Source organism: Anomaloglossus baeobatrachus, chromosome 3, assembly GCF_048569485.1.
Source record: "Anomaloglossus baeobatrachus isolate aAnoBae1 chromosome 3, aAnoBae1.hap1, whole genome shotgun sequence".
Lineage (NCBI taxonomy): Eukaryota > Metazoa > Chordata > Amphibia > Anura > Aromobatidae > Anomaloglossus > Anomaloglossus baeobatrachus.
Window position 1 is genome coordinate 605,742,284 of NC_134355.1, and position 12,267 is coordinate 605,754,550.

General features: G+C 40.2%; 1 protein-coding gene across 10 annotated transcripts in view; it reads right to left on the bottom strand.

Moving 5' to 3' along the window:
- MYT1L (myelin transcription factor 1 like) overlaps positions 1-12,267 on the bottom strand; it is a 746,199-nt gene that overhangs the window by 244,098 nt on the left and 489,834 nt on the right. For all 10 annotated transcript variants that reach the window (XM_075341068.1, XM_075341066.1, XM_075341065.1 and 7 more), the window contains one exon: positions 1,986-2,314. In XM_075341068.1, the coding sequence (XP_075197183.1) occupies positions 1,986-2,314 (329 nt within the window). The remainder of the gene's footprint in view (positions 1-1,985; positions 2,315-12,267) is intronic.

A 12,267-nucleotide genomic window follows, 5' to 3' on the forward strand; every position in this document is an offset into this window, starting at 1 on the left:
AATCTTTTAAAATCCATTGTACGATATATTCCTATATATATATAGATATATCTATATATATGTGTATATATATATATATATATACCGTATGTGTTTATATATATATATATATATATATATACAAAAATAAACATACATATATATATATGTTTATTTTTGTATACCCATATATATATATATATATATATATATATATATATATATATATATATATATGTATATCTATATACATATATATATATATATATATATATATATACATAGAATGGTGAAGGCAGCACTCCATACATTACAAAAAGGACAGACCTTTATCGGCCCATGAAGTGTGGCTGCAATGTGTTTCGGTAGGGCGGCACGGTGGCTCAGTGGTTAGCACTGCAGTCTTGCAGCGCTGGGGTCCTGGGTTCAAATCCCACCAAGGACACCATCTGCAAGGAGTTTGTATGTTCTCCCCGTGTTTGCGTGGGTTTCCTCCGGGTTCTCCGGTTTCCTCCCACACTCCAAAGACATACAGATAGGGACTTTAGATTGTGAGCCCCAATGGGGACAGTGTTGCAAATGTATGTAAAGCGCTGTGGAATTAATAGCGCTATATAAATGAATAAAATTATTATTATTATTATTATTATTATTATTATTCCTGGGACCTTTATCAAGCTTGATAAAGGTCCCAGGGACCAAAACATTGCAGCCACACTTTATGGGCCAATAAAGGTCTGTCCTTTTGACTCAGGGAGAGCCTGTCAAACATGGCCAGTTTTTACTCTTATTTTCTTTTTGCTCCTCTCCTGAGTATTTTGCTCTTTTTTTGTACTATCTGATGCATTTTTAGAGATATAGGCCTTTTTATATAGTGCTACTGTAATACTCAGGGGATCAGAGTAAACAAAATAAGAGCAAAAACTGGCCATTTATAACCTCTATAAAGTCAAAACACTGTTTTTTCAATAGCCATTCCTAAAAACGTTTTTTTGAAAAAAGGATGAGAGTCTTCGTCCTTTTAGAGATATTTGTCACCATGTTTTTTGCTATCACATTTGAAAGCAGCATAATGTGGGGACAAAACCCTGATTCCAGCAATCCCTGTTTTTTCTGCTGCAGGGTTACCAGTTCTCTGAATATTGACCTCTGTATAACCCCAATAATTAGAGAAGGAACCCATACCACACCAACAGAAATAATGTATGAAATTATATTATTATCAAAAGATCATAGTTATAAGAGTAAGGGTATATTGGACCAATAGGACCATTCGGAATTTAATATATAACACCAAAGAAGAAAACCGAACAAAAGATCACAAAAAAGTGTCTTTATTAATATTTCATTAAAAGAGAAAAATAAATATTCCATACTTAATTTTTAAAAAACACGTGACCATTGACTGTCGTCAATGGTCGTGTGTTTTTTAAAAATTTAAGTATGGAATATTTATTTTGCTCTTTTAATTGAATATTAATAAAGACAATTTTTTGTGACTTTTTGTTTGGTTTTCTTCTTTGGTGTTATACTCCATATAACCCCGCCCACACCACTGATTGATATGTGCAATGCGTGCAGAAATCTGCCAATCAGTGATGGGGCGGGTTATACAGAGCCAATGAATATGGAGGAGTATCTGTGAGCAGGTTTACTAGTTCTCTGATGATAATCTCCTGCTGATAAAATTGTGATTTTATGAAAAGTGCAGAAAGCATTTCAGTAACTGAGACATCATTGGAATCAGGGTCTCTATGTCAATATTATGCTGCTCTCAGATTAAATGGCGAAAACCGCGTGACAGATTCCCTTTAAGAAGTCTGTTTCAAAATCATAATAATCTAGCAAAACTATGATGAGTAGAAAAAAGCATTATGTAGATAAATATCCTTATGGTTCTCCATACTTTACTATTTTCACTATTAGAAGAATGGGTGGTTGATTGGTTGGGCATTAGTGACAACTTCAGAAGAAATTAAATAACACCTCAAAGACCACGTTATTACCTTGATCATCATCATATTCGTCATCGTACTCCTCGTCATCATCATCTTCTATTTCCTCTCCTTCATCTTCTTCTTCTTCATCTTCTTCTATTTCATCATCATCATCCCTATCTAACTCCTCATCTTCCTCATCCTCCTGGTCTTCGTTATCATCGGAATATTCTTCTTCCTCTTCCTTCTCATCCATTTCCTCGGTGCCGTCTGTTTCATAGCACTCGTCTACCGAGGAGTTGTCAGTTTTTGAGGAGTAAGGTTTTCTTTTTGGTGAAGGTTCTAAAGGCTTGTTTTCTTGGGTTTTCCTTTTCTTGGCCAAAGGACAGCCGTAAACACTACAATAGAGATCAGATCGTACAAATTAGTATGTGGCTGGTACTTTGCAGTAATATATTCTAGCATTGCCCATACATCTGCTGATCATCTTAATCTGGGCACCCCGGTTTAATCCATTCTGACATGTAGTTATTTAGAATTTTTACACTGCAGAATGTAATTTACCGACATTTCAGGGAAAAGAAATACACATTACACACACGGCTTAAACAAAACTCAGTTTTGGATATTTTTGCCTAGGGCGCACTAGAAATGCAGAGATTCACCCACACATATTTGTCAGAGTTAGTTACTTCTGGTCCAACATGTTTGACATGGATCCTTCATCCTGTGTCTGGGTCACGCAGTTACTGTATTTGTCTAGTTATGGTTTACATTTTTCCTCCCATTTCAGTTCTGTATTATTGTTGCAATTTTTGCTATGGTGTCAATGTCGTTTTTGTGCTATATAAGATCACATAGATGATTCTGCAATTATATAGTTTAAAACTAGTCTGAAGCTTATGAGCACACATATAGGAACATACAGTTGTGCTCAAAAGTTTACATACCCTGGCAGATTTTTTGCTTTCTTGACCTTTTTTCAGAGAATATGAATGATAACACAAACTCTTGTATTCCACTCATGATTAGTGGTTGGGTGAAGTCATTTATTGTCATCTACTCTGTTTTCTATTTTTTAAATCATAATGACAACCAAAAACATCCAAATGACCCTGATCAAAAGTTCACATATCCCTGTTCTTAAAGGGAACCTGTCACCACTTTTTTGGCCTATAAGCTGCAGCCACCACCATCGGGCTCTTATATACAGCATTCTAACATGCTGTATATAAGAGCCCAGGCCGGGGATATAACATAAAAAACACTTTATAATACTTACCTAATGGTCGCGCTGTGAGCCTTATGGGTGTCTCCGTTGTCTGGTGCCGGTGCCTCCTCTTTCGGCCATTTTCATCCTCTTTCTAAACCCTGGGTGCCTGACACGACTACGTCATACACACTCGCCAGTCCTGCGCAGGCGCACTACAATACTTTGATCTGCCCTGCTCAGGACTTGAATACCGGCAAGTGTGTATGACGTCGGACCTGTCATGCATCGCGGCTAGGGAAGAAGGAGAACAAAGATGGCCAAAAGAGGCGGCGCCGGCACCGGACAACAGAGACGCCCATAAAGCCCACAGAGCGACCATTAGGTAAGTATTATAAAGTGTTTTTTATGTTGTCACAGCAGCCTGCGCTCTTATATACAGCATGTTAGAATGCTGTATATAAGAGTCCGTTGGTGGTGGCCGCAGCTTATAGGCCGAAAAAGTGGTGACAGGTTCCCTTTAATACCGTGTATTGCCCCCTCTAACATCAATGACAGCTTGATGTCTTTTGTGCCAGTTGTGGATGAGGCTCTTTATTTTCTCAGATGATAAAGATGCCCATTCTTCTGGGCAAAAAGCTTCCAGTTCCTGTAAATTCCTGGGCTTTCTTGCATGAACTGCGCGCTTGAGTTCTCCCCAGAGTAGCTCAATGATATTGAGGTCAGGAGACTGAGATGCCCACTCCAGAACCTTCACTTTGTTCTGCTATAGCTGCATGTGTAAAACACTTTTATAGTCCCATACACAGAAAAACTAAAGTAATTCATCCCCCCTTTCTGTGGATCTTTGTAAAGTGTGCTATTTTTGCATATTTTTGTGTACTTTTTTAGGAGATCTTATTTTCATACAATGGCAAAGTATACTGTATATATAACTGTGTAAGAATAAGAGCAAGAATATGTTCCCTTTCCCGTAAAGTGCACCTACAATTTTGTCCTCGTGAGTGAACAACCATTTGATTTGTTGACTTAAACTCAACAATGTCATACTGTATAACTGTATACTGAGTTTCATTACCATGAAACATGGATATGTGAAACTGGTCTCACCAGAAACTGATATTGTAAATGTAGTGACGTATAATGGCTACCCCCAGTCCCATACAGGAAAGAAAGCAAAACTAGTTGACGGGGTTTGCAAAATTTCTGTTCCTCTTTCAGCCCAGGATATCCCTAGATTGATATGGAGATTGTGCATAGATCCCGTTGGTACATTTATGCGCCAACTAAGATTAATGAGAATGGTGCTAATGGATTTTTTTCTAATAATATATTTATTAAAAATTGGATCATCAAGGGAACTTTTGGGGTCTTCAGCTAAACAGCACAAAACTCTGAATCATCACATCCCACCAGATAGTTAAGTCACATGGAAATCTAAAAATTCTAGTAAAAAAATGAATCTGTTAAGGTTTTGGTGGTCAGAGACAGACACTTTTCTGTAAAACTTCTATTTTTTCAATGCACAATTATGTGTTTCAACTATTTATCTTTTTAGGTGTCCAAAAATTATCAGAACTTAGATTTTTTTTAAGAAACAGCTTGTATAAAATACCAAAATATCACACAAGTTGAAGACTATGATGTTGATAGACATAAGACAGAGACATTCTGAAGTAAATACCGTAGTCAATTTCTGATTAATTTAACAATAAGAAAGGAACATTTAGGCTTTTGTGGAATCGCAGTAGTGAAATCTTTAAAAGTTACCCCATAGCATTATCCCTCCTTCACCAAATTTACAACTGGCACAATATAGTCAGGCAGGTAACATTCTCCTGGTATTCACCAAACCAAGACTCCTCTATCAGATGCCAGATAAAGAAGTGTGATCCATCACTGCATAAAATATGTTTCCATTGCTCAAGAGTCGAGTGGTGGCAGCTTTACACCACTCCACCCGATGGTGGTGTAAGGCTGCAGGCTGTCCTTCACCATGGAAAGCCATGTCATCGGGCTGATGCTAATGTTAATGTAGATTTGGGCTCATCAGTTGTGGAGTCAGCAGAGCGTTGGTGACCTTTCTGCCCTCTGCTCCTCAGCACTCAGTGACCACGCACTATAACTTTACATGGTCTCCTCTTTGTGGCTGAGTTGCTTCAGTTTTTTCTACTTCTCAATAATTTCACTTATAGAGGATGGTTGAATATTTAAGTCGGAAGTGATGTCATGAACTGATTTGTTATACCAGTGACGTCCTATGACAGAACCATTCTAGAATTTGGGGACCTCGTTAAGACGAGCCATTCCTTCACAAACGATAGTAAGGGCAGGTGGCATGGGGTGGGGATGGATTCTATACACCTAGGGCAATTTAAAGTGACTTAATGGGGCTGAATTCAATGATTGAGAACTGTGTCTAAATACTTTGTCTATATAGTGTACTGCGATATATATATATATATATATATATATATATATATATATGTACACACACACTTACATACTGTATATGTATATATATTTATATACTGTTTAATACTAGCTGTACCCTGCCACGCTTCGCTGTGGCACATTCTCGTTTAACAGATAAGAAATAAAACAGAAGATACGTTTCCAGCAAGAGTTTAAATTGTCAACACTTGTGGGTATACAATATTTTTGGTTTTACCATCGGCTGCACAGATAAAAAGATTGTCTGGTTTGCCAACCCTAGAGCATGCAACATACAATTGTCCATGTCTGAAGCAATCCGTATGTGAATATAGACCACACAATTCTAAAGATTGACCCTGACCTTTGTTGATAGTAATTGCAAACTCCAATCAAACAGGGAATTGCACTCTCTTGAATTGAAACGGTATATCGGATGGAATAATGGGAATTCGAGGAATGAGGACATGATCACCTCTGTAAAGTTCCGTCAAAGTTGTTGTTTCTATTATGTTGCTCATCAATTTTTTGACTGCAAACCACGTGCCATTGCAGAGTTTTGGCTGATTAATATTTCGTATCATAATAATGGGCACCTCGCTCCCAGCATATAACATTTTCCCACTCCAGTCACAGACACAAAATCTGTGATGGGACGGTCACGTTTTGGACAATCGTCTGTCAATTGAGTGAGTGAGATAATGACTGTCATTTTGCATCTCTATACTGTTGGCGTGGTTTCGCCTCGGTTCCAACCATAGAGTGAGCTTGTTAGTCTACCGTGAACAGTTGAAATTTTCTTCGGTTGCGCGCATGCGTGGATCGTGGTGACGCAGCATATAGTGCTCTACGAACTGTGTGAACAGTTGAAATTTTCCACGGTTGCGCGCATGCGTGGATTGTGATAAGTGGACCGAAACACTTGCAGGGCTCGGGGGGGGACATTGTGTCAAAATTTGACAATCGGCTTGGAAGTTTCGGAGATAAGTGGATCTTTACAAATGCACGTAAGATTTTTATTTATATACATAGTTTATATACTGTAGACATATATTTATATACTGTTTATATACTGTATATGTATATATATTGATATACTGTTTGCATACTGTATATGTATCTATATACTGTTTATATACTGTATATGTATCTATATACTGTTTATATACTGTATATGTATCTATATACTTTTTATATACTGTATATGTATCTATATACTGTTTATATACTGTATATGTATATATATTAATATACTGTTTATATACTGTATATGTATATATATTGATATACTGTTTGCATACTGTATATGTATCTATATACTGTTTATATACTGTATATGTATATGTATCTATATACTGTTTATATACTGTATATGTATATGTATCTATATACTGTTTATATACTGTATATGTATATATATTTATATACTGTTTATATACTGTATATGTATCTATATACTGTTTATATACTGTATATGTATATGTATCTATATACTGCTTATATACTGTATATGTATATATATTTATATACTGTTTATATACTGTATATGTATATATATTTATATACTGTTTATATACTGTATATATATATATATTTATATACTGTTTACATACTGTATATGTATATTTATATACAGTTTATATACTGCAAATGTATAATATTTATTTACTGCTTAAAATGTATATGTATATATTTATATACTGCTTATATTGTATATATATACATATTTATATACTGCTTATATACTGTATACACTTTATACGTATTTCTTCCAATTTCTTTTTTCTGATATTTTCATGTTTTTCTTTCCTTACTTCTGTTAAATTGACTTTATTTTTTACTTTTATATTAATATACATGTTAAATGATAGATTTGCAGCATATTTTCTGAATACAACTCCTCCCTTTCTTGCTGCTTCTATTCTAAACCCACAACATAAAGTCATTTCATATAGAAAACAGCTGATACATGACATCAACAGAAGAAAAAAAAAAAGAAGAAAGGAACCAGTGGCACAATCGCAGCCTTCATCCTCTCTCTGATTACATTATTCCATGCCTTATAAAAAAAAAAACCTCCAGGTTATTTACTTTGACGGGTTTCATATCTCATTGATTTTATCAAAGGCGAAAAATATTCTCCAGTCTTCATATGCAACTGTGTACCCATGCGAGATGCTAAAATAGGAAGCAGAGACATTCCCTCCTTGTTGTCTTCTCTTCCTCCCTCAATAACCCTGACATGAAACATAAATGCTCGGCATCTGCGGCGGTGAATTTCATGTGCTCTATAAGAGACGTGGCTTTAAAAATGTATAGCGTAGACTCTGCAAAGTTCAACCAAGGACAGTCCGCTCAATGCAGCCTCCCCAGCGCTGCCGTCTCCGGAGCCGGCACACACAACGTCTCGCTGTGTGCTGATTAACCATCTTCTTGCCCCAAATAATATTCCCAGTCAAAGGCTAATCAATTACTGGCTAATGCAATTCATTGGCATAATTAATGACGCTGGTAGAGGCCGTGGTGCAAGGCAGACGTCTGCAGTAGGATATGCAGTATATATGGATCCACGTAGTAGAGAATACTATTTTATCATTAAGTGATATTCACAAATATCTGACTTCAAATAATTATCAAAATATTACAACGCAGGCGATGATGATTCCAGATTTAATGAACCCTGAAAATGCTTACCGTCAGAGGGAGCGCAACGCTCAACCTTCTCATCCATTAGCCTCTTTAGACTGTCAACGTGCTTCCCCCTTTTTTAATAAATATTATTTTTATATACCCCCCTCCCTTTATAGATTTCACGCTCTCTTGCCATGAAGAGAAATCGTAGAAATTCATCTTCGAAAATATATAGTTGAAATGTGTCTCACGTATAGATGAGGGAATACCACTTAGCTCACCCCAGGGTAGTAAATACATGATGCTAATCACTCCGGTATCGGATGTGCGAAACAAATTAACTTAGGGATTTTTTTCTATGCATAAAGAATTTTTAATGATTGTTGGTACCTGACACAGATTCTTAAGATTCAGCGAAAACTGCATTAATTCATACTTATGGGGCAAAGACGGGGAAATCAATCTACCGGTCTGACAGCAGCTAGGGTGATAAGCTCTTCATCTGATTGCCGCAAGATGACGGAAATATATCGGTTCCGCTTATGAATTGATCTCTTGGTTAATTATAGATGTAGTATTCAGCAGTTTTAAGGTTGACTGACCAATCATTTCCATTTTGGCAAAAAGAATGAGACCAAAAAGTTGACTTTTTCCTATTTAGCATTGGAAATCAGTTTTAGGTGAAGAGTATCATGGTTGCCGGAAAATATCTTGGCTGGTGACAAAGGAATGATCCATCACTCAATAGGTTGTGAGGGTGAATCAGAAAAATCTATGGCTGAAATAATCACTAAAAGTATCAAGCAACTAGATCGGAAAATAGGGGTTTATAATTAATCTAAAATATATTTGAAAAAGCTATTTGTTGATTCTCTAAAAATTAATCCAGATATGCTAAAATCTATCTATCTATCTATCTATCTATCTATCTATCGTGTTTTCCCTGATAATAGGACCTACCCTGAAAATAAGCCCTAGCATTATTTTTCAGTCTTTTAGGAGTGTGCTTAAAATACAAGCCACTCCAAAAATAAGCCCTAGTTGCAGTTCAACATACTAACACTGTGTTTCACTGAAAATAAAACAGGGCTTTATATTCTTTTTTGCTCTTAAAAATGCACTAGGGCTTATTTCCGGGGTAGGCCTTATTGTTGGTGTAGTGAGTGGTTCCCCTGGTAACAGTGACAGGGAAGGAAGGGGCAGGGCAGCCTAGGAGGGAAGAGAAGGGGGGTTGGGCTCTGAATGCAGGGCAGTGTGCTGTGAGATGTAACACAGGAGAGAGCTGAGGAGAAGTGCCGGGGCAGAGTGCAGGAGTGGGTGCTGTGGCAGTGGAGCGGAGAAGTTGGAGCTAATCCGGAGCCGGTAGTGAGTACTGGAGCCGTCCCCTAGTTCAATACAAATCCCTGGGAAAGGGCTGGACTAAAATCGGGATAGGAGTACCACTGCTAGGGGGATAACAATTGGCCCTTGCAGGCAAAGGAAAGTGCCCGTAGAGAAAAAGGAAACCGTTTTTGTAGAAAAGGACTTGTAACTTGTAACGTACTAAAGTAAGCCTGCTGCAAACAAAAAGATGGAAGCTTTGTTTAATAAGTCGGTGTTTGGTTTATCTGCTGCCTGCAATTGTCTCTTTCCTGAAAGTGAAGAAGGAGCTGGAGAGCACAGAAAGAACGCTGTCATGAATGGGCCCCATGCATCCACACTCTGCCCCAACAACACACCTGCTTTGCAAGTAACGGCCGGGCCGGGGTTCCGCCTGCGGCCCACAAGGCGAGGGGACCCGACTACACCCCCTGAGGCGCCCCCTGCCCCCGTTACATTTTGGCGTAGTCGGCAGGATCGGGCTCGCATGCGAGAGACCCCGACCAGAAACTGTGAAGATGACCAAGTGGTGCCTGATGTGCTGTACGGGCCACAAAATGGCAGCAAGATGGCGGCCGTCTTCATGGGTTTACTTAAGGCGCGAAAATTTGGCGCCAAACGAAAAGTGCTGGGCTGGCCTGGGCGGAGGAAGAAGCCCAGAGTGAGCGGAGTGCACCGCCCAAAGAGGGGAGGTACCGGCCCCAAGAAGCTGCAGAGGTCCGGAGATGTGGGCGGCGCTGCAAGAAACAGAAGGCATCGCCAGCACAGCATGGACCCGGTGAGTGAAGCCGGGGGCGGAGTTTGGGCCGAATCGGAGAAAGAAGTACCGGAGCCACAGCCATGTTACGAGCCGTTCCACAGGCTACCCTGCTTACCTGGACAATCCCTCTCCGAATCTGTGAGGGCCCAGCGGGCTGAATGGCTGCGTGCATACCACCCAGCGTGAGGGTTAATCATCCGGAAGAAAAAGATCTGTTTGTTGTCGAAAGCCGGTACTGTTGGAAGCCGGTAAGTGTTTATGGTTAAAGCTACGTTAAAAGAACTGAACCCGGGAATAGAAGAATGCAGGGACTATGCATGGACTTCTCCCGCGACTGTTAAGTAAAGAACCCTTTTGTTTCTGTTGGTCGCGGCTCATCTAAGACCGGGAGCGCTTGAGGAGAGCCTCCGGGCAGAAGATCAGCCAAGACCGGGAGCTCCCCTGGAGGGACTCCGGGCACCGGACTTGTGTGCCAATCTGGTGTGCTTTGATACGTTAGTTTTAAAATGTTTTTTTATTGATAAGAAAGAAAAAGAATACTGCTGAAGAAAGGTGTGTGTGTTTTCCATATGCGTTGTCTTGCAGGTGCGGAACCTCGCCAGGAGGCTGAGGTTAAAGAGGGGAGGAATGTAAGGGGTAGTCGGACCCCCGAACCGGGAAAGAGAATCCCCCCCTGAAGACGCCACAGGAGTATGGTGGCACATTGTACCATGTTATGTGTTATGTACGGTTCTTCCCCCCCCTTAGGTGCCAGTGTAGTGAGTGGTTCCCCTGGTAACAGTGACAGGGAAGGAAGGGGCAGGGCAGCCTAGGAGGGAAGAGAAGGGGGGTTGGGCTCTGAATGCAGGACAGTGTGCTGTGAGATGTAACACAGGAGAGAGCTGAGGAGAAGTGCCGGGGCAGAGTGCAGGAGTGGGTGCTGTGGCAGTGGAGTGGAGAAGTTGGATCTAATCCGGAGCCGGTAGTGAGTACTGGAGCCGTCCCCTAGTTCAATACAAATCCCTGGGAAAGGGCTGGACTAAAATCGGGATAGGAGTACCACTGCTAGGGGGATAACAATTGGCCCCTGCAGGCAAAGGAAAGTGCCCGTAGAGAAAAAGGAAACCGTTTTTGTAGAAAAGGACTTGTAACTTGTAACGTACTAAAGTAAGCCTGCTGCAAACAAAAAGATGGAAGCTTTGTTTAATAAATCGGTGTTTGGTTTATCTGCTGCCTGCAATTGTCTCTTTCCTGAAAGTGAAGAAGGAGCTGGAGAGCACAGAAGGAATGCTGTCATGAATGGGCCCCATGCATCCACACTCTGCCCCAACAACACACCTGCTTTGCAAGTGACAGCCGGGCCGGGGTTCAGCCTGCGGCCCACAAGGCGAGGGGACTTGACTACACCCCCTGAGGCGCCCCCTGCCCCCGTTACATTGGGAAATCAGGGCTATTCCCAATACACTGCTAACTATAGCCCCAAGAGAAGGCAGGTACCTCCCAGGAGAATCACACTTACCAAGCCCTGGACAAGTAGAGTTGTCAAGTGAATGGGCTCTCACATACAGATCTTCATCGCTGTCAGGTTTCCCTGCGTTACACAGCGGTCACTCCACCTGCTGGCCAGATGCAGTATCTCTCGCAGAGTTAATGAGAGCATAGTAATATTGTGACCCATTGTGTGCGTGTTTGTGAGAGAGCCGAGTGATACAAGCAAATATGTGTGTGAGAGCGGAATGATACTGTGATTGGATGTGTGTTTGCGAGCAGGATGATACTGCGATCGGATGTGTATGTGTGTGAGAGTGGAGTGATACTGCAATCAAATGTGTGTGTGTGTGAGAGCAGAGTGATACTGGAATCGAATGTGTGCGTGTGTGAGAGCGGAGTGATACTGCAATCGAATGTGTGTGTGTGAGAGCGGAGTGATACTGCAATCGAATGTGTGTGTGTGTGTGTGTGTGTGTGTGAGAGCGGAG